This window comes from Mus caroli, unplaced genomic scaffold (assembly GCF_978045245.1).
Source record: "Mus caroli unplaced genomic scaffold, Mus_caroli_1 scaffold_11, whole genome shotgun sequence".
NCBI lineage: Eukaryota > Metazoa > Chordata > Mammalia > Rodentia > Muridae > Mus > Mus caroli.
Window position 1 is genome coordinate 112,785,809 of NW_028227266.1, and position 24,923 is coordinate 112,810,731.

At 48.0% G+C, this 24,923-nt stretch overlaps 2 protein-coding genes across 4 annotated transcripts in view; one reads left to right on the forward strand and one right to left on the reverse strand.

The window, feature by feature from the left end:
- Susd5 (sushi domain containing 5) overlaps window positions 1-12,982 on the forward strand; it is a 45,944-nt gene extending 32,962 nt beyond the window's left edge. Inside the window, exon 5 of the mRNA XM_021173074.2 lies at window positions 11,640-12,982. Coding sequence (XP_021028733.1) covers window positions 11,640-12,934 — 1,295 coding nt within the window. The 3' untranslated portion in view covers window positions 12,935-12,982. The remainder of the gene's footprint in view (window positions 1-11,639) is intronic.
- A 545-nt stretch (window positions 12,983-13,527) lies between these two features.
- Window positions 13,528-24,923, reverse strand: part of LOC115031895 (cartilage-associated protein-like) — a 35,139-nt gene continuing 23,743 nt past the window's right edge. For 2 of the 3 annotated variants that reach the window (XM_085828137.1, XM_085828135.1), the window contains one exon: window positions 13,528-13,658. In XM_085828137.1, coding sequence (XP_085684263.1) covers window positions 13,587-13,658 — 72 coding nt within the window. In that variant the 3' untranslated portion in view covers window positions 13,528-13,586. The remainder of the gene's footprint in view (window positions 13,659-24,923) is intronic. The other variant, XR_015044505.1, reaches the window with a different exon arrangement.

The following is a 24,923-nucleotide window of genomic DNA, read 5'->3' on the forward strand; positions in this document are numbered from 1 at the left end:
TGATCAGCTGACCCTCTGGTGTTTAGTTTTCTCATTACTGTGACCAAATCTCTGACAAGGAGCACCCTAAGGGAGTAGGTGGTGACCATGGTTCTATGGGGACTACGGGCTTTAAAGGGACACAGTCCGTCTCTGTGCCGAAGGTGCAGTGTCAGAAACAGAAGCATCAGTGACAGGCACAGCCAGGAAGCAGCAGAGTGCTCAGCTCGCCTTCTCCAGTCTGCAGAGTGGCACCTCCCACATTCAGTGTGGGTCTCCCCACCCCAGTTTACCTAAGCTGGAGACTCTCTCACAGACAAGACTGGAGGGTTGTCTCTTCTATAATTATGGACCCCGTGAAGCCGGATCGACCTCAACCCTCACACCCTCCTGCCAGAAGTGTCAGGTAGCTCATGTTCCACAGCCTTCAGGACTGCCATCTGTGAATTCAGCCCAAATGTTCATTTCATGAATGGTAGTGCAGTCATGACGTGTCAGTCAAGCATTAAACTTTCCGTATGTTGATCGTCTGTCGGCAGAAATGATTGGTCAGGGTTTCTAACTGCTTAGAAATGGTCATTTACAGTCAAGCAGGGTGGCGCACTCCTTTAGTCTCAGCATTTGAGAGGCCGAGCCAGGCGGATCTCTGAGTTTGAGGCCAGCCTGGTCTATATACAGAGAGGGTTCCAGGACAGCCTGGGCTACTCAAGGAAATCCTGTCTCAAACAAAAACAAGCTAACAGAAAGGAAGAAAGAAAGGAAGGAGTAAAAGAAGGAAGGAAGGAGGAAGGAGGGAAGGAAGGAAGACATTTACTTACATACCATCACTTTTCTTATGGGACATTTATGATTATTAATATGTTATATTTTTCCCAGCTTGGCAGGTAATGCTCATTTATAAAGTGCTTGTCTGTCATGTGTGAGGCTCCATGTTTGGTCTCTAGCAACACAAATACACACACATTAAAGCCATATTTTTGTTTTGTCTACTTTTTCATTATTATTAATGTGTACACATGGAGTGCATACACGCCGTGGCATGTAAGTGGAAGTCACGGGACAGCATGTAGCGCTCTTTCCCTCCACCTTCTGGGTGCTGGGCTCCGACTCTGACCTCAATGCCGTGAGCACTTTCCCCACTGAGCCATTTCCTGGCCCTGGTTCCTTTTGCTTTCTTTGCTTTCTTTGCTTTCTTTGCTTTCTTTGCTTTCTTTCTTTCTTTCTTTCTTTCTTTCTTTCTTTCTTTCTTTCTTTCTTTCTTTCTTTCTTTCTTTCTCTCTCTCTCTCTCTCTCTCTCTCTCTCTCTCTCTCTCTCTCTCTCTTTCTTTTCTTTTTGGAGGGGGGAAGAGCTGGCAGGGTTTCTCTGGGTAGCCCTGGCTGTCCTGGAACTCATTATGTAGACCAGGCTGGCCTCAACCTCACAGGGATCCATCTGCCTCCAGAGTGCTGGGTTTAAAGGTGTGTACCGCCATGCTCAGCCCTTAATTTCTTTTTTTCCTGAGACACAGTCTTGGTTCAGTCAACGGGCTTGATCAGGTTCTTTCTCTGACAGCTAAAGAATTGAAAGACAGGAGTTTATCCAGGTCTGGGGCTAGGACCCAGGGCCTCATGAATGCTAAGCAAGAACCCTACCAAGTGAGCTACACCCCAACCCTTAAACAGAACTGTTAAAAATAAGGATTCTGTCCCAGCGTGTGGCTAAATCTCGTCTCAATGCAGAGCATGCTTTGATGAGTGTTGCTTTTGTTATTCTTTACATTTATTTTATAACTTTTCAGAGGGTGGTTTAGCCATAGACCACCTGCAAATTCTATGAGCGATTACAAACTTTTGGTATTAGATAGATAGATAGATATTAGATAGATAAGTACATAAAAATAAATGAAGTGAAATAAAATCGATTCCCATTATAAATGCAATAGTTGTTAGCATAGATTTGAAAGTTGCCTGTGAAATGATGACAGATGTGCCTAGGGCCGCTCTCTTCTCCTTGTTAGTTCCCAGTAACTAATATTACAGAAGCAGACAGGTGCTGCTGTATCAACCGTCTGGCGCCCATCCTCACCCAGACTCTTAATATTTTCCAGAGGCGCTGAAGTCGCACCTTCCAGCGAGCCACACCCATCTACCAAATGGGTGGTTTACTGGCCCAGGGAGGAGGAGGAGGAGGAGAACTAAATGCAGGTTTTGTGTGTTCTGGAAGGTGTTTATTTTCTCACTGCAGCGAGGAGTCAGAGAGGATTCTGGTTTCTACACTTGGCTGGGTGGACAGAAGGCTACTGTTTTCCTTACGCTGAAGACTTAGCATGTACGGTATCTGTGTCCTAGTAAGAAGCGTGTGTGTGTGTGTGTGTGTGTGTGTGTGTGTGTGGTGTCTGCAGAAATCCTTCACCAAGGTCATGGTGACACATGCCTGTAACCCCAGCCCTTGGGAGCTGGGGACAAGAGCAGGAGGTGAAGGCATCCTGAACTGAATAGCAAGTTCAAGGCCAGCCTGAGTCACATGAAAAGATACAAAGTAAGACTGGGGTGTCACTCAACTGGCAGTGTTGTGCTTTCCAAGCACATGTGAGGCCATGGGTTAGCTCCTCAGGGCCACACCAACTATGTGTGGTGACACACACCCATGGTCTCTGCAGGCGGGAGTCCAAGGCTGTTCTTAGGCTGCTTGGTAAATTCTGGGCTAGCCTGGGCAACATGAGATAGAAACTGTGCATGGTAGCATACACCGCCCACCCCAGCACTTGGGAGATGGAAACAGGAGGCTTCATCTTCAAGGTCACTTCAAGGTCACCTCTGCTACCCAGCAAGTTAGAGGCCAGTCTGGGCTACAAGAAAAAGTCTTTTTTTTTTTTTTTTTTTTTTTTTTTTGAGATGGTTTCTCTGTGTAGCCCTGGCTGTCCTGGAACTCACTCTGTAGACCTCAGTCTTAAAACAAAAACTCAACACACATATGGAACTTGGGGCAGAAGTTTCCAGTGACCTTTTGGAGTCTTAGCGCTTGCCATGGAGGTGAGGGCTACAGGTTTTAGTTCCCAGGTTTTCTGCTTCAGCCTTTCTTGCCATGACCATCCTTTCCCGCTCTGGCCACACAGGATGTATGTCGTCTTCTGGAGCCAGGGGCGGGGGCCACAGGACCCCTCCATCCTAAGGATAGGTGACAACAGAGGACACAAAGCAAGAATGGAGAGACGAGGGGCTGTGAGCCATGAGAACCACAGAAACACTTTAGGAGTCAACCGGAGGTTTGTGTGACCAGGGTGGGGACCAGTCTCACTGTGCCAGTGGCAAGAAAAATGACCCAAAGAAGGATATGGGTTTGGCACCGTCAGAACCAGACACAGCAAGGAGATCTGTGGTACCCGTGCTTACAGAGCAGAGCATCGAGGGTTTTCTGTAATTAGAGCAACGACCGGTTATAACTAGATACTGAGCACAGCAGAGAGGCACGCCAGACAAAGCTGCCAACCCAGGAACGGAAACCAACATGTGTGGATTTGGACAGGAGAATGGAAGACTGCAGAGCTAGATCCAGACCGGGCCTCTAAAGCCAATGCTACAAAACCCCAGCAACTGAGGGAGAACACAGCAGACCAGTTAGTGTGGTGGTCAGGGCTTGTAGGACCCTCCCCCCTTCCCCTAGGAACCCCTAAGCTAAGTCTAGGAGGTAAATAGTGTTCTTTCTTTTAGGACAGCAAATGAAGACTCTGGAATGCTGAGAGAAGTGTTCTGTCCTCAGCTCTCCTCAAACCCTTCTGTCATTTAAATATCTTAAACAATCAATTTGTTTTTTAAATGACAAGACAGCAGGGCCCAGAGTGAGTGGGGCCAGAGCAAGAGGAAGAAGAGAAAGGGGGGGGGGGGGCAAAGAAGACTTAGGGCTGGCCAGGCAGTGGTGGTGCACACCTTTAATCCCAGCACTCAGGAGGCAGAGACAGGAGGATTTCTGAGTGCAAGGCCAGCCTGGTCTACAGAGTGAGTTCCAGGACAGCCAGGGCTTAAAGACTTAGGGCTGATGAGATGGCTCTTGGGGTAAAACCACCAAGCCTGAGGACCCGAGTTCAATCCCCATAATACACATGGTAGAAGGCCAGAACTGACACCCACATGTCCTCTGACCTCTACTCAAGTGCTGTCACCATCCCCTCATACACAGAAAATTAATGAATTAATTTTTTTAATCAACTAAGCAAAACCAGCCCTTGCCACTCCTTGGACAGCCTTCTCTGCTTGCCAGGGCCACTGTTCTGTCTTCTCTGGTTTTCATGGAGATTAAAATATATCAATGGGGGTACACATCTTTAATGTCAGAACTCAGGAGGCAGAGGCAGGAGGATGTCTGTGAGTGTGGGGGTCTGGGAGTGGGAAGGATGTGCCCTCTGGTCCCATCCTTACCCCCTTTGTTACCCCTGGCCTGGTCTGTCCCCACTCACCAAACCCACGGAATACAAGAGTCACAGCAACATCTCCTGTGAGCGTGTTTCTCAGCTTTCACTTCCTTGATTTCTACAGTCACTAAATCCACTGTGCACTTCTGTGCACATCCTCCACAAATGCCAGTGTTCTGGCTTCCCTGCTACCCCCTCATCCTCTGCTTCCCCGGGCTCCATGAGGCACCCAGTGACTAGTAAATGGTTTGATTAAGTGTGTGTGTGTGTGTGTACAGGTGTGTATGTTCAGGTATGTGTGTGTGTGTACAGGTGTGTGTGTACAGGTATGTGTGTGTATAGGTGTGTGTATCCGTGTGTGTACCCATGTAGGTGTGTGTATCTATGTGTATTTATTTATTCATTCATTTATTTTGTGTATTTATTTCCTTTGTTTAAGCTTGTTTTTTGCACTTACTGCATATTACTTGTTGATTTTGTGTGAGTGTGGGTGCCATGGTACACTGTGGAGGTCAGAGGACGGCTTGCAGGAGTGGCTTGTAGGACTCCCCAGGCCTGGCAGCAGGAACTATTACCCATGAACAAGCTTGACTTTTCTCTGTCATGTTTCCCAAGAGCTTTTGCTTGTTTGGGGGATAATCTCTCCTGTTGCACAAACTGGCCTCGAACTCATTAGGCAGCTGAGGAAGTCCTTGCACTCCAGACACTCCAGCCTGCACCTCTCACGTTCCGGGGTTCCAAATGTCTGCCACCATGTCTGGCTCTCTCTTGCCTTTCTTTTTAATTCCTCTGGTCTGATCAGCCATAGCCACAAGACACTCCCTCTGCAAGGCAGGGAGTGAATAGCTCTTACCAAGCAAATATCTGTTCCAGGCCATCTCTGCACTGGGGTTTGTGATGGTTTCTTTCTAAACCTTTGTTTAAAGCTTCACTTACTACAACAAGCCACCCATTTAAAATATAAAATTATCTGCGTTATCCCAGGTGGACATATGTGTGAACACACTATCACACTCACATCACAAACCAGAACACTAAGATTGGAGCTGTGGCTCGATGGTTAACAGCACGGGATCCTGGAGGACCCTGGTTCAATTCCCAGCACCGACATGGAAGCTCACAACTGTCTAACTCCATCCACACAGACAAAACATTCACAAACATAAAATAAAAATATTCAAAATCAGAACAACGCCATCACCCCAACTTGCCCCTGCACCTTTCCACAAAGGGCATTTTACATATTTCACCTCATTGTAAGTGTGAATACACTAATGGCTAGCTCCAGTGTGCAGAGGGGAAAATTGGGACCCACAAAGCTTTCTTGACTTGCTTGTGTCACATAGATAGGAGGAAAACTCACAGAGCTTGGGTTTAAAGGAGGCCTGTGACATTTCTGTGTCATCATTGAATAGGGGTACCTCTGCCAGGAACCTCAAAACTCCTAGCAGGCAGGGTCAGAAGCTCGCTCCCAAACTGTCTTCTCCTTGAGTCACCCCCCCCATCCCACCCCCGCTCTTACTTCGGACAGCGTTCTTTTGGTTTCTTAAATCAACTTCAGTCTCTGTTTTCCTCTTCCTTTTGGGCTTCATTCTCCTCCTTGACTCAAACATGAGCCCAAAGCTGAATTTAGAATTCCCTCGTCAATATGACCATATTTGTTCAGAGGTTCATTGAGCCACTGGTTATTTCTGGCATGTCTGCATGTCTTTTTTTTTTTTAATGACTATTTTTAAAGGCTGTGTAAGGAGGGCAAAGAGAACCTAGGTGTAGGTTTCCCAAAAACGTGACAAGGATGGAGGGTGGTGGCAGCAGGAGAACCCTGGAGCACTGGATGCTTCTGGACATCAGCCCCTGACCACCTCCCCAGCAGTACTGCAGATGTGTATACAAGGTGGCTCCTGGAGCTGAGGGTGGGGGTTCTGATGAGGGAGAGAAGGAGGGTGAGAGATGCCAGCACCATATCCTCCAGGCTAAGTAAGCCAGCGCAGTAGTTACCTGGTCTTCTGTGCTTCTCTGTGTATGCATGTATATTTGTGCATGGATGGAGACGTGTGTGCTTGGGGACCAGAGGACAAGTTAGGGTGACATTCCTCATGTGCTATCTACCTTTTTTTTTTTTTAAATGTGTTTGAGTGTCTTAGTTAGGGTTTTACTGCTGTGAACAGCCACCATGACCAAGGCAACTCTTGTAAGAACAACATTTAATTGGGCCTGGCTTACAGGTTCGGAGATTCAGTCCATTATCACCAAGGCGGGAACATGGCAGCATCCAGGCAGGCATGGTGCAGGAGGAGCCAAGAGTTCTCCATCTTCACCTGAAGGCTGCTAGCAGAAGACTGGCTTCCAGGCAGCTAGAATGAGGACCAGTGTCTCCTACTCTGGAGAGTGTCAGTTCAATCATGGTTAATCTCCTGTCCCTCACGACGATGCGACTTCACTTTACAACATACTTAAGAATATAGGATAAGGGCTGGAGAGATGGCTCAGCAAAGAGCACTGACTTCTCTTCCAGAGGTCATGAGTTCCCAGCAACCACATGGTGGCACACCATGTTATGAGATCCAGTGACCTCTTCTGGTATGTCTGAAGGCAGTGATTGTGTACTCAAATACATAAAATGAATAAATAAATATAAAAAAATATATAGGATAAGCCAGATATGGTGGTGCACACCTTTAATCCCAGCACTGGGGAGGCAGAGGCAGGCAGATACATGAATTCAAGGCCAGCCTTCTACAGGGTGAGTTCCAGAAAAGCCTGGGCTACACAGAGAAACCCTGTCTTGAAAAAAACATAAAAAAACCAAAAGAATGCAGGATAAGTCACATAGAAGAAGGAGTTGAACAGTGGTTTTTCCACGCACTGGCTCATAAACTTCAGACCAAATAAAGCTTTATAAAAACTGGCTTCTGCCTGGGTGTAATGGCTCATGACTTTGATCCCAGAGCTATGGAGGCAGAGGCAGGTGGATCTCTGAGTTTAAGGCCAGCCTGATCTACATAATGAGGTTCAGGCCAGCCAGGGCTACATAGAAAAATCCTGCCTCAAAACACAAAATCAACAGAAAAACCCTCGGGGCCATGAGAGTGAACTTAGTATTGTTTAGTTGATTGCTCTGGTGCTGAGATGCCTTCTCAATATTTACATTCATATTCATCCAGACTGATGCTGCTCACAGCCTTTAGAGACATCTACTTTTTACCTGTGTGTGTACCACATGTGTATGTGCACCACAGCATATGGGTGGAAGTCAGGGGACCACTGTGGCAGCCACTTCCACCATGTGGACCCCAGAGGTAGAACTCAAGACATCAGGTTTGACAGCAAGAATCTGACCTGCTGAGCCATCTGCTCACCTTATCATCATCATTATTATTATTATTATTATATTAAAAGCAAATTGGACACTAAATGAAAAAAGAAATCAAAGAAAAAGAACATGACTGCCCCCTCGGTATGGTGGAGGAGGTTTATTGTAGATTATGTGGGAAAGAATAGCCAGAAGCAGGGATAGCTGGGAGAGTCCAGAGTGGATATGAACAGAGCCATGTGAGGAGAGGAGTGAGGGGAAGGAAGAACAGAGAGAGGGGAGCCAGGTGCAGCATCCAGGAAGCCCAAAGATGCAGAGGGCAATTAACTAAAATGGTTGGACTACCTAGGGAAGAACAGCCCAGCTCCCTGTCCTGGAGAGTTCAAGGTAGAGGGTGGGTATGCCAGCCAGGAGGACCCTGTAACAGGTGCAGGGAGAAGCTGGCAGCCAGGTCTGCTTTGATATGTTAAACAGGCATCTCAGCCATTTGTCCCAGGTTTGAAATGTAAGAGACATAGAATAAAGTAACCCATGGCATTGTGAATCTTCTTTGCAATAAGATTTGATCTTGCTTTTTTTCTGAAGAATCTGCCAGAAGTGGTCTCCTGGGCACTCTATGAAACTGACACAATGTGTGTGTGTGTGTGTGTGTGTGTGTGTGTGTGGGCGTGCGCGCGCACGTGCGCCTGTGTGAGTGTGCCTGTGACTCTGTATGTGTGTGTGCCTGTGTGCATTGTGAGTGTGTCTGTGACTCTGTGTGTGTATGTGTGTGTGTGCGCGCGCACACACTCAACAATGGTGTCTTTTCAGAGGACTTGGGACAAGCCATTCGTTCCTCATCAGTTGGCAGAGGGCCAGCGCCCCCTTGTGTTTGGGGGCTGTGCTTCGGGAAATAGGTCTTCTATTCTGAGTGGTTATGAAGCTGCTTTGGAGAGCAGTTAGGGTGCGAGCTACTTCAGACTCTCCTCCTTCCCCATGCCAGAACAATTTACTCTTTTATTCCTTCAAAGATGCCTCTGTGAGCCAGACATGAGGATGAGTATCTGTAATCCCAGCAATTTAGGAGACTATGAATTATAGAGTAGCCTGGGCAACATAGCAAGACCCTGTCTCTTAAAAAAAAAATCAAGTATTTTTCAAATACCTGTGGTAGGTCTTCTTATCCTACCTTAGAGATTCAATGTCTGGATTCCTTCTTCGAGCAACCCATGGCCAGTGTTGTAGCTTTTTCTGTATAGTAAACCATCCTCTCACCCAATCCCTACTGCTTAATCCATAATCAGGGAACTCAGTGGTTAAGAGCACTGACTGCTCTTCCAGAGGACCCAGGTTCAATTCCCAGGACTTACATGGACGCTCACGCCCACCTCTAACTCCAGTTCCAAAGGATCTGATGCCCTCTTCTGGCTTCTGTGAGCAGTATACACATGATACACACGCATGCATAAACAATTTAGAGCTGGCCCAGGTGTCTAGTGACGTAGCCTCAGCACACAAGGAAGGGGGGAGGTTAAGAGGCTCTGGAGAGAAGTTTAAGGTCAGCCTCAGCCACTTGCTAAGTTTAAGACCACCCTGAGGGACCATAGGGAGTCAGAAACAAGTAGATCTCAGAGTTTAAGGCCAGCCTGGACTACAGAGTTCCAACCAGAGCTACCCTGCCTTAAAAAAAAAAAGACAAAAGGAAGAGCAGAGAATATGTCCATCAGTAATCTTTCCATCGTGGTACATCAGTAAATGCCAATACTGGAAAACCTAACGTCTTAATTCCTGGCCCAAGACTTCACCCGACACCTTTGAATATCTCTACCTGGATCCAAGACAACTGATCTGTTTCTCGTAACATTTACAGAAAGGTTTTGTCATCTGATCTTGTGTGTTGTGTTTTAAAGTACAGTTTAGAAATAAAACCCAGCATTTTATTCAGCAGGGTAAAACCAACTTGTTGATTTCAGGACAACTGGTCAACCTCAGTGAAGTTTACTGAGTAAAGGAGTTGGACCACAGCAGGACCCAGAATGACATGACATCCTTGGACCATGGTCCCTGCCTTTCATGTCTCATTATTTTCCTACAACAATACATGAGGCTTGCTGGTCTTTGAGCTTCTGGGGAGTCTCCTGTCTGTCTCTCCCTTTGTAGGAGCACTGGAACATCACAGGCTTATGATACCCACCTGTAGGCTCTGGGGATTTGAACTTATATCCTCATGCTTGAAGGTGACTCCATCTCCTGCCTCCTTCCACCTTTTTGTTTTGTTTTGTTTGAGGCAGAGTCTCTCCCTGAATCTGGAGTCCTCTATTTTTTTTTTTTTTTTTTTTTTTAGTCTAGCTGGCCAGCAAGTCTTGGGGAATCTCCCTGTCCCCAGCTCCCATTGATGAGGTTAGACATATACGGCTCTGACCCATTTTTTATTTTATTTATTCAATATTTTTACATTTTATTTATAGTATGTGTGTGTGGAGAGACAGAGTTCCATATATTCCAGACTGGCCTAGAACTCTTTATGTAGCTTAGGATGACCTTGAGTTTCTGATCCTCCTGCCTCTGCCTCTTGAGTGTTGGGATAATGGGTGTGCACGTCTGCCTGACGTGGCGCTGGGCTCAAACCCATTGTCTTGTACACTGTACCGGTTGCTGTTTGTACTTGGCTGCAATCACCTGGTAAGATGGAATTGCCTTGCAGGTTGGCCTGTGGGTCGCTGTCTTGATTGGTAGCTGTCTGGGAGAGCCCAGCACACCACGGCTTTGTACTGTGTAAGAAAGTTAGCTGATCTCAGAAGACAGGGGTAGGTAAATATGAGTTTGAGGCAAGCCTGGTCTACATAGTGAGTTCTAGGTCAGCCGAGGCTGCACAGTGATACCCTGTCTCAGGAGCTGGAGTCAGGGAGATGGAGACGGGGGAGCTGGCTGAGCATGGCCTGAGAGCTCGCTGCGAGGCAGCGTTCCTCCATGGTCTCTCCTTCAGCCCCTGCCTCCAGGTTCCTGACATGATTTCCCAAAATGATGGATTGTGACCTTTAAGTGTGAGCTGACCAAGGTCACAGTATTTGTCACAGTGAACTAGGCTATGCATGCTAGCAAGCACTCTCCCAGCCGAGCTACATCCCCTGCTCCCTGACCCTCCACTTTTGAGACAGGGTCTCACTACATGGCTTAGACTTAAACTCACAGCCCTCCTGCCTCATTATCAATTGTTGGAATTACTGGCATGCACTATCGTACCTCATTTTTTTTTTGTATGCTATTCTAAGTGGTAGCCTTAAAACTGTTAGTTTTCTGAAAATCTTTTTTAAAAAGTTGTTTGCTTTTCTTTTTTTAATTGGAGTTTATTGGAGTCATTTATAGGAACATGAATGATGTAAGACCAGCTGCACCACCATAAATCCCACCCCAGTGTGGGTGATGACTCATGAGAGGAAGTTTTTGATTTCCTGTATCTTATAATCTCCCTTTATTCTTTTTAAAATTATTATTACCTTACTTTTTTACAGTCCAGTTGTTACCCTCCTCCTGGTCCGCTCTCCCACAGTTCCTCATCCCATTCCTCCTCCCCCCATCTCCAAGAGGATGCCCCCGCCCCCGCCCCGTCCCACGCCCCAGGCCTCCCCACTCCCTGGGGCCTCAAGTCTCTCAAGGGTTCCGCGCATCTTTTCCCACCAAAGCTAGACCACGAAGTCCTCTGCGGTATATGTGTCGGGGCCTCAGACCAGCTCATGTATGTTGCTTGGTTGGTGGAAAAAGTTGTTTTCTAGTATATAGACATATGCTTGGTTTTTCAAATATTTCAAGCTCTTGTTTTAGTTATAAAGTCTGAGTGTACATTCTTCAGGGGTGACTATGATTCCCAAGTGACAGCAGTTGTTAATTCTCTTCCAGTCTCCATGGTCTGCTCCCCTTCGGGTTTTTCACACTGACTCCATGTCTTTAGATCTAATGAAGTTTCTCCTCTTTCCCCCCAGATGAGGCCGAGGCCCACATTGACTATGAAGAAAATTTCCCTGATGACAGATCCGTGTCATTCAGGGAACTCATGGAAGACTCCCGGGCAGAGGGAGAAAAGGAAAAGGCTCAGGAAGACGCCTCTGACGAGACACCAAAACAAGATCGTCTGGTTTTCACTTCTGTCTCTAAAGAAAACATAGCCCAGGAAAAAGCTTTTGTGCCAACCACAGGCTCACCAGGCGCTGGGAGCAGTGTGCGCACTGACTGGCCACGATCCCGCCTACACCGGAAGTACTCCCTCTGGTTTCCGGCCGAGACTTTCCACAAGCCAGAGCTGGGAAAGGATGAGGGAGATGAGACCAAAGAGCCACTCAATGCCAGAGACAATTACAGTGAAGAGAAACCGGCTCCAGAGGAGTCTGAAACGAGGCTGGTCTATGCCACCACCTACAGCCCCTCAGAGCCATTTGTGGATAGGAATGACAGCAAGGCAGAGGACCCAGGGGTGAGCAGCAGCGACGATTCCTGGTTAGATGGCTACCCTGTGACAGATGGGGCTTGGAGGAAGGGAGAGGCTGGGCAGGAGGATGATGAGGACAAGGGGGATGGGTCAGTGGGACCGGATGAAAGTGGCCTCATGACTCCTGATCAGCCTATTGGAAAAGTTAAGGAGCCCGAGAATGTCACCGTCACACCTAGTGAATCTGTGATGCACAGCTCGATCAGTCCATCTCAAATGCTCGACGTAGAAGCTCTGGTTCCAGGACCCATCAATGTGTCTGAGACTGAGAGTTCCCATACCAGGGATGTTGATTCGACCAATTCTCAATCAACCATACCCCGGAGAGTCACCACACAGCTGTCACCCATGGTCACCTCACCCTATGAACTGGTCAGCTCCACCCAAGAGACAGTAACGACAACCCTCCAGCCGACACATAAACGCACGCCCTCGACTGATGTGGAGGCCACCCAGCCTCCAGCAGAGGTGACAGCCCCTGAGGTTCAGGATAGCTTCCCATATCTGCTGTCTGAGGACTTCTTAGGACAGGAGGGCCCTGGGCCTGGTGCAAGTGAGGAGAAGTTTCTTCCAACCTCAGCACCGTGTGTAGGGGATGAGTGTCCCAGCTTCAGGAAAGGCCCGGTGATCGCCACCGTGGTCACCGTCCTGTGTCTACTGCTACTCCTAGTAGTCGCGGGAGCCGTGTGGGGCTACCGTCGGTGCCAGCACAAGAGCTCTGTATACAAGCTGAACGTTGGACAGCGGCAGGCTAGACACTACCACCAGCAGATTGAGATGGAGAAGGTCTAGCCTCTGTCAGCACGGGCTCTCACAGAGCGGCTCGGAGGAAGATTAACTGTGACTGATCACACTGATAATTCCGGGGATCTGAGGCGAAAAGGCTTCACCCTCTAGAGTTCAAATATTTCTTCTATATGCCGTGAAGTATCTCTGGGGGTGCCTAAAGGGTTGGTGACGTCATCACACGTGTCAAGGTCTCCTCATCAGCTGCCCTGGAATTCATTGCCCGAATCCCAGACCTCTGCATTGACCCCATTCCAATAGAAGGTTGGGGTGTAGCTCTTTTAAAAATCACCTTTCGTTTTGTCTTTAGAGAGAGAATCACAAACTCCACACTCCAGGGCTGGCAGTGAAACCCAGTTCTTGGTTTCTTCTCTCAGGATTAACTGTTTCTCTGAACTCCAGGAAGAAGGAATGATATAGAAGCGGGGAAACGTTTGAAGAAGCCCAAAGACTGCTTTATCAAATATGGGTCCTGCTTGGTGGAGAGCGAATAAACATGAATATGATGGCCCTGGGCTGATCCATCCCAGCCATTGCTTACCATAGTGACCACTGAGTGGCGTCTCAACAGTGTTTCTAGACAGATGGTCCTCTGACCAGGGACACATCACCTGGGGAGTTGTGGAAGACGTGGCTGGGCCAGCCCTGAGCTCAGTCTTCAGGTAGTTCTGATGGGCATTGATGTTCGTTGGCCTCTGTCATTTGTGGTGATCTTGGAACCCAGGAAGGCCTGGAGGGAGACAGGGAGGTGAGAACTGCCCACGCCCTGTCTCGCTTGAGCTCGGCATCCCACAGCATCATGTAAAGTGTCACCTCTGGCTGTCTCCAGGGTGTTAGCTCAGAAGTAAGCACACTATGGGTTTCTATCTGAATTACATTCTTGAAGGTGTGAAAATGACAGGGCCAGCCCATTTTTTTCTGAGGCACCACGGGAGTGTCTGTTTTTGTATGGCACCAGAAATCCTGACCCACATTTTTGTTGGTAGTTTTACAGTTGAAACACAGGTGGACAGTCTAGCAGGTATCAGGTCCTGGGGTTCAATCACTGGGTGTGGTATAACCCTAACCCTAAAACAAAAAAGTTGGTGATGGTCTTTTACCAAAGGAAGAAAAAAGATCTCACAATATATTTTCTGTGCTGTCACCTGCCCGATTCATGTTTTAGAAAGCAACAGGTTATTGTCAATAGCTATGGAACAGTATAATACAATACAAAATCCCATGGACCGTAACTGGGTCACATGAAGGCCCAAGGGGACCAGAGAGGACACGTCTGCTCCAGAGGGAAGAGAGAGGGAAGAAAGAAGATGCTTTCTGTATGTAGCCAAAGAAGAACTCGACGGAGTAAACACAGAGACTGTACAATTTTAAATCAGATTTGAATCTCTTGTGAGATAGCATTTCTATTTTTATGACTAGTTATGTAAAATAACCTTTGTCTCTATGCAGGGATGGTGTAAGTAACTAATTAAACCCAGGACACTGAATTTATACCAACACGTAAGTAGATGGTATTAATACAAATGTCTTAATAAGTTTATTATAAATTATTAACACGTGTCGATGCATCCTTCTGTAGACTCGGACTGTAAAGTCAGTGCAGTGCACTAGCTCATACATTTTACCAATTTGCTGTCATCTTAATTAATATGGAAGAGCATGAGAGTGCTCGTCAGAAGGGCATACACGGTCACTGGCTCACCAGGAACCTAAGCTGTCATTGCAAAAGCTTTCAGAATGGTAATGCTTATGAAAATGGAGAGGAGGGGGTTTTCATTAATACAAAGCTTCTGATATATCTAAAATAAAGTTATTTCCCCCAACACTTGATAAATGTATTGAATTTCTACATTACTGGACCTCTTCTTAAACTTGTGAGTGCACACATGTGCTGTGTGTGTATCTGTGACTGTGTGGGGGTGGTCAGAGGGCAACCTCAGGCGTTGATCCTCACCTTCCACGTTTTCTGCCACAGGGTGTCCTGTTGTCATGCCTGCATACACCAGGCTAGCTCTCCTGCCTCTGACACATATCTCTCTGTCGGAGCACTCGGGTTACAGATGTCCACTCCTGTGCCTGGCCTGATATGAGTTCTGGGGGTCAACCCCAGGTCTCATACTAAGCATCTCACACACACCCCCAGCCACCTCCCCTGCACCACTAGGACTTTTAAAAAAGTATTCATTAGTAATCCTGAAGACAATATCTTAGTGCTTGTTGCGTACACTGTGGTTCTCTCTAACCCTGACCTCAGCTTCCTTAACCTCCTGCTGCAGGATTTGTGTGTGTGGGGGAGGGGTACAGAGCTCTCTCCCCCACCCCCTTCTCTCCTCCTTCCATCCTCCTCATGCCAATCATAAAGGAATCTGGAGAACATGCTAGAAGTATAGAATTTGGGCCTTCTCCAGCTCTGCTAAGCCAGAACCTGCAGGGAGCATGGTGCCCTAGTAATGAGTGTGCATGATCAGGTCTGAAAGATGGCACCCAGTGATCCCTCCTCTCAGCAGTTAGACTTTCAAAGGAATAATTAAGGAGGGCTAGACAGAGCTCTGCAGATTTGCAAGCTGACAGAAGGACCAACGTTGGTAGGGAGCTGGCAGGGTACTTGGTGACAGCCTCAGCAATTGGGGAGCTCTGGCCTGGGGTAAGATGCAACCATGGTCCAGCTAGGACCTGGAGCAGTTGGGGATAAAGACCTCTCTCTGCAGTCTTTAGCACCTGTGTCCTGTTGGCAACAAGAAGAGCCCAGATAGTCTATACCATAGGTACCATAGGAATGGAGAGAGGGAGAGGAGGAGAGAGGGAGAGGGGGGAGGGGGGAGAGGGAGAGAGGGGGAGAGGGAGAGAGGGAGAAGGGGAGAGGGGGAGAGGGGGAGAAGGAGACAGGGAGACAGGGAGAGGGAGAGAGGGAGAGAGAGAGAAAGAAAGGAGGAGGAAGAGGAGGAGGAGGAGGAGAAGGAGAAGAAGAAGAAGAAGAAAAGAAGAAGAAGAAGAAGAAGAAGAAGAAGGAGGAGGAGGAGGAGGAGGAGGAGGAGGGGGAGGAGGAGGAGGAAGGGGAGGAGGAGGAAGGAAGGAAGGAAGGAAGGAAGGAAGGAAGGAAGGAAGAAGAAGAAGAAGAGAAGGAGGAGGAGAAGAAGGAGGAGGAGGAGGAAGAAGGAAGAAGAAGGAAGAAGAAGGAAGAAGGAAGAAGAAGGAAGAAGAAGGAAGGAGAAGGAGGAGGAGGAGGAGGAGAAGAAGAAGAAGAAGAAGAAGAAGAAGAAGAAGAAGAAGAAGAAGAAGAAGAAGAAGAAGAAGAAGAAGAAGAAGAAGAAGAAGAAGCAGCAGCAGCCACCGTCTAGCTGGGAGGGATAATGTACTCAAACAGAAACTATCAGCATCAATGTCATCTCCTTTAGTAACATCCCAACATCCCCTGATACCTCCAGGCACCAAGAGACTGAGACACTCAAGTCTCCTGTGTTGCAGAGACACCGGGCAAGTGAAGATCTCTCAGATGCTGAAACACTAGTAAAGTACCTGGTGTACCCTCACTGATAGCGAGACCCGCCTACTCCCTCACTGGGCCAGTGCCAAGGAGATCAAACAGGGCCGCCTCCCTCGCGGAAATGGGAACCATCTTGTGTAACTCATGCTCCAGGTCCCATGAGATCCAGCCGCCCCTTGTCAAGCTGAGAACACATCCTTGCTCAGTCCCTCCTGTCCCCCTCACACAGGCCTGCCCACGTGCTGCAGGAATCCAGATGTATGACTTTACCTGACACTCAAACACTCCCAGGCCACCAAGTAAGTCCAAACACAGGAACTGTAATGATACTAACCATTCTTATAGCTTATGCAACCACAGGGGAACAAAACAAAACAAATAAACAAAAGTAGCAAAAGGGATTATTCAAGCATAGGGGTTGAACAGCACACTTGAATGACTAATAATAGGTCACCGAGGAAAGGGAGACATAAACTGAATGCATATGATAGTAAAAGCTCTATTTTTGGTTACGGCAAAGAAAAAATGTTTACAACTACGAATGATTCTATTAAAAAATAAGTCAGGGCTGGGGGCTAGAGAGACGGCCCAAAGCAGTTAAGAAGACTTGTTCGTGGAGACACAGGTTTTATTCCCTGCACCACGAGGCAGCTCACAGGGGGTCCTACACCCTCTTCTGACCTCCGTAACAGGCACGCATGTGGCTCACAGACTGCAAGCAAAACAGTCACATATAAATAAACCTATAGAAAAATGCCTTTTAATCACAGCTGCAGCGCTATCTTAGCGGTTAAGAGCACTAGCTGCCTTTTCCGAGGGCACAGGTTCTGTTCCCAGCATGCCCAGCCACTGACAACCTTCTGAAACTCCAATTCTAGGGGGTCTGACACCATGCTATGACCTGTACAGATATACATACAGGCAGAACTCATAGACATATAAAAGTAACATAATTCTTTTTAAATATTTTTTTTAAATTAAAGAGGAACTAAAGAAGCGCTTAGCTACTGAAAGCACTCACTGCACCTGCGGAGGACAGGAATTTGCTTGCCAGCACCCACACTGGCCCCTCACAACCCAAGACCCCCTGTGGCCTCATCATGGACCCCCCACACATAAATAAGAGTAAAAAATATTTTTTCAAAATAAAATAAGTCCCAAATAATTTAATAATGTATCTCAATATTTTTAAATTTTTACTTATTTCTGTTTTATGTGCTTTGGTGTTTTGCCTGCAGGTATGTCTGTATGAGATACCTTAGAACTGGAATTACATACAGGGGTGAGCTGCTATGTGGGTGTTGGGACTTGAACTCAGGTTCTCTGGAAGAGCAGGCAGCACTCTTAACCTCTGAGCCACCTTTCCAGGCCCCTGCACCTCAGTACTTTGTTAATGACTAAGCCAAACTCCAAATCAGTAGATAGACATAGTAAAGCCCAGGGCAGAAACCCATGAGACAGAGCCAGAAGACGGATATAAAGAACCCAAGAGTTGGCTATTTCTTTGTTGGTGGTGGTGGTTTGGGTTTTTTCTTGTTGTTTGTTTATTTGTGGGTTTTTTTTTTGTTTTTAGTTTTGTTTTGTTTTTTGTTTTTGTTGAGGCCACTACCACCTGGCTGGTTATTGCAGAACATAAATGAGTTCCACAAATCCTAAGCAAAAGTTGTCAAAATAAAGAGGAACCCTGTGATGGTTTGTGTATGCTTGGTCCAGGGAGTGGCACTATTAGGAGGTGTGACCCTGTTAGAGTAGGTGTGGCCTTGTTGGAGTAAGTGTGTCACTGTGAGTGTGGGCTTTAATAGCCTTGTCCTAACTCCCTGGAGGACAGTATTCTGCTAGCAGCCTTCAGATGAAGATGTAGAACTCTCAGCTCCTCCTGTACCATGCCTGCCTGGATGCTGCCATGCTACCACCCACCTTGGTGATAATGGACTGAACCTCTGAACCTATAAGTCAGTCTCAGTTAAATGTTGTCCTTTATAAGAGTTGCCTTAGCCGGGCGTGGTGGCGCACGCCTTTAATCCCAGCACTTGGGAGGCAGAGGCAGGCGGATTTCTGAGTTCGAGGCCAGCCTGGTCTACAAAGTGAGTTCCAGGACAGCCAGGGCTATACAGAGAAACCCTGTCTCGAAAAACCAAAAAAAAAAAAAAAAAAAAGAGTTGCCTTGGTCATGTCTGTTCAGAGCAGTAAAACCCTAACTAAGATGAACCCCCAAACTAATAAAATCAAGAGATGGAACCAGGAGACTATGACAGCTCTCAGCCAAATCCAGGGGATTATTGGGGATCCTCTGGAAATCTATATTCCAAAGTGCTGAGAGATCAAGAGGACGTGAATAAGTTCCTGGACATACGTGATCAACCAAAGTTAAATAAAAGGATTCAGACAAGATTGATCTATATTGAGCAAGGAGAAAAGAGCTGTAGTAAAATGTCTCCCAGGAAAGAAAACCCAGGGCCAGACAGACTCACCTCTGAAGTCTACCAAACCTTGAAGAAGAAACTAACATGATTGTTGGTGATCACACACCTTTGATCCAGCACTCGGGAGGCAGAGGCAGATGGATCCCTGTGAATTCAAACCCAGCCTGGTCTACAAAGAGAGTCCCAGGACAGCCAGAGCTACACAGAGAAACCCTGTCTCAATAAACAAACAAACAAACAAACAACAAACAGACTATGCAAAGAAACCCGTCTCAATAAATAGATAGATAGATAGATAGATAGATAGATAGATAGATAGATAGGCTGAATGAATGCCTCCTCAAACTGTTGCATGAGCTAGAAATGGAAGGAATATCGCCAAACTCATTCTAGAAACCAGTATTACGATAATACCAAAACAGGCAAGGACATAACAAGAGAAGAGAGACCAAGAGTCCGTGAATGCAGACCCCCAAATTTACCAGTAAAACACTTGCAAACTGGATTCCACAACCCATCTTTTAAAGTACATACCATTTTCAATTTGGCTTCCTTCTACGGCTTCCAGGATGGTTCCGATGGTACAAAACATGCCAACACTGTGCACAGAACCACAGTCGCCCTAGCAGATGTAGGGAAGGGTTTAGAATTCCTTGTAGACTTCCTTATAATTGTTTTTGTCTTGTTTTAGTTGGGTTTTGCTCCCTTCAGTTGATTTGGCTTGCCAAATAGCCCAAGGCTAGCTCAGACTGCAGCCCTCCTGGATGGCCTCCCAGTGTGCTGGCAATATGGCCATGTACCACCTTGCCAAGTGTCCCTTGTTTCAGACTGGCTAGCTCCTTGTTCTTTCTGCTGGCTCCTTTTCATTCCTGTCCCCTCCCCTGCCTTTTAGTGACATGCATGCAGCAGCTGCCATCAGAACTCACACCCAAAAATGCTCTGGGTCCTTCTTTGAAATCTACTGGAAATGTTTTTCCTTCTGGGGCCCTGGATCTCCTTTAGAAGTCTCCTAGGCTTCCCCCAATCCCAGCCAGCCCAGAAGTCCAGAAGCCAACTCAGCTTTGGGAGGGAGGGACCCAGGGGTCTTGCTGTGAGGATTCTGCCTTAGAAAGTGAATGTCAGAAGTCTCAGGACTTGAGAGAGCAGAGTCCATTGCAGTAGCATCCTGGAATGACTGGGTGTGGCTCCGACCCCTGAGCTCAGTGAATGGAGGAGAAACAGTGGGAAATAACCAAAATAAAACACTTAAACTACCTTCAAGAAAAAAAAAAGGTTCCTTTCCCAACTATTTTCCAAGTTCTAATTTAATCCAAGACAGAGACTGAACATACAGCCCTAACTCAAGGGATAGGCAGGGCCAGAAATACCATTTCCGGCTGCTGCTCACCGTTACTGTGGGAAACAAAACTCTATTTTGCATTTACCAGCCATATTTACTAATCCCTTTCCTTTGTGTGTACATACTTGTACTGGTAGAGGTCAGCCTTAAGTGCCATCCCTCAGGAGCTGTGGTACTTGAGACAACGTCTTTCTCTGGGATCTAGGGAGGCCAGCCGGCCGGCCAATGAATCCCACAAACATGCCTGTTCCCACCTTCCCGGTGCCGGGAGTATAACCACACACCACTACATCTGTTTGCCTCTCACACGCCGCTGGCATCAAACTCAGGTCCCGGTGTTTGCACGCCAAGCACCGTGCCAGCCGAACTGCTTCCCAGTCCTCCCTCTGTTCCTTTTGCTTCTAAGATACAATCCTGCTATTTAGCCCAGCCTGGCCTAGAACCCCCTGTGTTGGCCTTGAACTCGTGATCTTCCTTGCTCAGGCTCCTGCTTGCAGGCATGAACCACCACAACTTATGGCTACCTTCACCTTGTAAACTGAGGCACTGATATCTTGCATACTAGCTCCAAGAAGGCACTGAACCAAAGCCACCCATGACCCAAGCCAGGAATCTGTGGCAGATGCTTTGAGGCACTAGGAGAGAGCTGTTGACCTGTTACTGAGAGATTTTTCAAAAGCACTTGCACAAAAACCAAAAAGCACCCTCACAGCATTGCTGCCTGGCTGGATTTGAGTGGGTCAGCCCACGCTGCCCTGAGTGGATATGAGTGGGTCAGCCCACACTGCCCTGAGTGAGTGGGTATGAGTGGGTCAGCCCACACTGCCCTGAGTGGGTATTAGTTGGTCAGCTCATGCAAGCCTGAGCTACCCTGGTGTCTGTTCTTGCAGGAACATGCTACCAAGGCAGCCGGGGACTGGTGCTGCCCCTGGCTGCAGACAGGAAGGGCAATACATAAACCTTCTGACTGGGGCTCACTTAAGGTTATCCCTACCCCACCCCGTGTACATAGCTTCTACTCCCCACACTAGGTCATTCAAGTCTGGAGTCACCAGAAAAAAGAAGTCGCTGTTTGGGGGATGGCAGATGATCAAGAGCTCAGACAGCTGCGATGAACGATTAGTTATGGTTCCTTCTCACAGCCTCGCTACCAACTGTGCTGCCATCCATGTTCAAACACTATTAAGTGAGAATGTTTTCTCTGGCACCAATCCATCTTCTCCCCACAGTTTAAGTATTGATTTAAAAAAAAAAACTGAAGTAGCTTTGGTTTGCAGCTCACATTTAAAACTTAAAAAAAAATAGTTATTTCCATAAAAGTTGGCAGAAACCCGCCACCGTTCATTCCCCCAGTGGCTATAATAAGCCCTTGCCCACTGACAATCGAACAGATCTTTTTCTGTTTGCCACTGGGTTGCATTCAATAAAATTTTTTTGTACTTAACATTCCCTTAATAAGGGCTCCTAAGAGCACCGTTTCCTTCCTAGGGCAGGCTTTGTGGGTAATGTTCCCAGCAGCTCTCCTGGATTCCCAAAGTGACTGGAGCCCCAGTTAGTGGCCACTAGAATGCCTTGAACTCAGACAGATACTCAGGTACTGAACCCAGTGCTCTGGGCTGGGGACAGAGCTTATGAGTTCAGTGTATGCTTAGCATGCCCAAGGCCCTTGGTTCAATCCCCAATACTGCATGCATGCACACACACACCCCTTGCCTGCTGTGCATCCCAAGGTTCCCTTTACTTCAAGGGTGATGGCTCATACCTGCAACCCCAGCACTGGAGAGATCAAAGGCAGGAGGATCAGGGGTTCAAGGTCATCTTCAGCTTGAACGAAAAGAAGAAGAAGAAAAAAGAAACTGTGTGTTGGCTCACCCCTTTAATCCCTGCACTCAGCAGACAGGGCACGTGGATCTGGGTGGCTTTGAGGCCAGCCTGGTCTAAGTAGGAAGTTCTAAACTAGGCAGGGCTACATAGTGAGACCCCGTGTCAAAACAACAAGAGGTAATCTTGAACCTGGTAGGCTGTTGGTCAACCTCACATGCATGTGTGCACACTAACTTTTCCTTGGTATCTCTCCTCTCTGGAAGTCAAGTCTAAGGCTGGTATGGGGTTCACACCCATCATCCCAGCACTTGGGAGACGGAAACAGGAGGATTATCTTGAGTTCAAGACCAGACCAGGCTATAAATCGAGGCTCCAGATCTCAAAATACAAAACCAGATTATAGGTTGAGCCTGAGTGGCTACAAGTGATAGATAGCCCTTAGGGTGTGACATTCAAACTTCTGGAATTTCCTAGAGTTGATCAGATGGGCCACTGTGATGGGGTCACTCACAGATAGCCCTTGCTCCATGCTGGGCGGGGGTGGGGGGGTGGGGGGTGGGGGTGGGGGCGTGGGGGGGAGGGGTACGACAAAGGATAAATAGACCATCTCAGCGCAGACATGGAAATTCCCATAAACTTACACTGCTTTAAAGAAATCTTGTGTTTGTTTTGTTTTTTGTTTTTTCAAAAGGACAGACCAAGCTGTTGCTGATTAAACAAACTGTAGCATTTCAAACCACGGCATCGTCAGCCTCGAACATACTGGAACACACTGCTGAATTGGGTACCCAACTTTTAAAGGCCCCAACTCAAACAGTAACCATATTATTTACCCTAACTCTGAAGACAAGGGCCTTAAGGCAAATTCAGGAGCTAGGACATTCTCTGGAATTCTGGGGAAGCAGCTAGCCTCAGCCCGACCACGCCCCAGCCCAGCCTCCTTCCTGCCCCGGCCACGCCCCAGCCCATCCTCCTTCCTGCCCCGGCCACGCCCCAGCCCAGCCTCCTTCCTGCCCCGGCCACGCCCCAGTCCAGCCAGTAGGTGAAGAAGAAAACAGTGTATACTTGGATCCCCACCTCAGGCTCTGCCCTCTGAGGATTCCAAATTTTATCTGCATCCTGAGCTTCTCAGACCAACCTCAGGCCACTAACTAGCTCTGTGCCAGATCCCTTCCCCGCCCACTGGTGCCATTAGTCACTTCCCTGTGGCTGTGACCAAATACTGACAAGAAGCAGTTTAGGGAAGAAGGGTTTATTTCAGGGTACGGTTCAGGAAGACATTCCACTGTGGGAAGAAGCGGGGCGAGGTACCAGCTGGTCACATTCAGTCGCCTCGGGAGCAGAGAGATGAACACCCGTGCCCAGCTCACTTTCTCGTTTTTCAGTCCTGGGCCCCAGCCCAGGAGAGGGGCCAAGCACAGTTAGGGTGGGTCTTTCTACCTCCGTTTACCCATCGAAACTCCTTCCCTCACGGGCATGCCTAGAGGATTGTCTCCTGGGCCATTCTAAACCCCGTTTCGCTGACAGTATTAGCCTCTCACCGATGTTGGTAAATGAGAGCGTCATTCTTCCTATCGTTCAGGCCCACACTCTGCTGCTGTCTTTGAGCTTTCTCTTCTTACGTTCAACATGCACGCCCCATTATCAACTCCCGGGATGGCGCTTTCAAAATCCACATATAATCTAACCACTTAGGATGGATACAGCCATTGCTCTGGGAGACCCTGCAGCAGCCTACCCCCAACACCCTCTGCTCAGGTTTCCTGTGGCAGGGCAGTGAATGACCACTGTGGGGCCTGCAGACATGCCACCGTGCAACCCGAATGCTGGCACCCTTCAGCACAACCCAAAGGCTTTTCCACAGACTGTCGGGCATCTGTCTCCGGCCCACATGCCTGCCCAGCCTTCCCTCCTAGGTCCTGCCCGGGTCCATGCCTCTCCTACAGGTCTCCCTGCAGCGTCCTAGATCGACAATCGCTACACCCTGAGACTTGATGTCCCAAGGCCAATCTCACCTTATCAGTCAACCCAATCGCAACAGTCAACCTCATTCCAACCCCTGCTCCTCCCTGTTTCCTTGTTCTCCAGTCAGCATCCTCCACCTAGGACACCGAGGTTCTACAAACACATGAGCATCCCTCTTCTTGCAGACTCCAAGCTGTGAGGACAGGGCAGTGGCTAACATCAAAGGTCAACACCCAGAATCACCCAAGACTCGAGACTCCAGGCCTGAGACAGAGTTGCTAGGTTACCTTACCTGAGTTGGGAAAGCCCATGGTAAATGCAGCTAGGCCTGTCTAGAGGCTGGATCCCAGAGGGAAAAGAGAGGAAGTGAGCCTATCACCAGCATTCTACTTCCTGCCTACAGATAGATGCTCCAGTGGCTGCGACCTCCCTCCACCATGAACTTAAGCTGCTGTGACTCCTGCCACCATGACCTCCCCTCCCAAACCCACCCTGCACCACTTCTCACCATGGTGACCTCCCATCTCCGTGACCTCCCACCCTCACTGTGACATCCCACCACCGTGAACTCCGCCCCGCCTGTGACCTCTCCCCCCCAACCTCCACCACCGTGACCTCTCCCCCACCCACTGTGACCTCCCACCACCGTGACCTCCCACCTCCCTGATCCCATGCCTCCACTGTGACCTCCCGCTGACTTCATCTCATGGTGGAGTCTGCCCTCTTACTGAGAGTCAGACAAACCCTTCCTCAGTCGCTTGTGTCACATATTCTGTTGCAGCTCCCAGACCAGGAACTAACAGGAGCAGCTTTTCCTTTGGTGACTCTGCATGGGACCTCTGCTGTCAGTCAAATGCCTAATGTGGAACAGGAGCCCCACAGTCCTTAGGAGAATAAAGAAAGCTAAATCCACCACTGGCCTGTATCATTTCTAACCCTGAGACTTATAACTGGGTACTG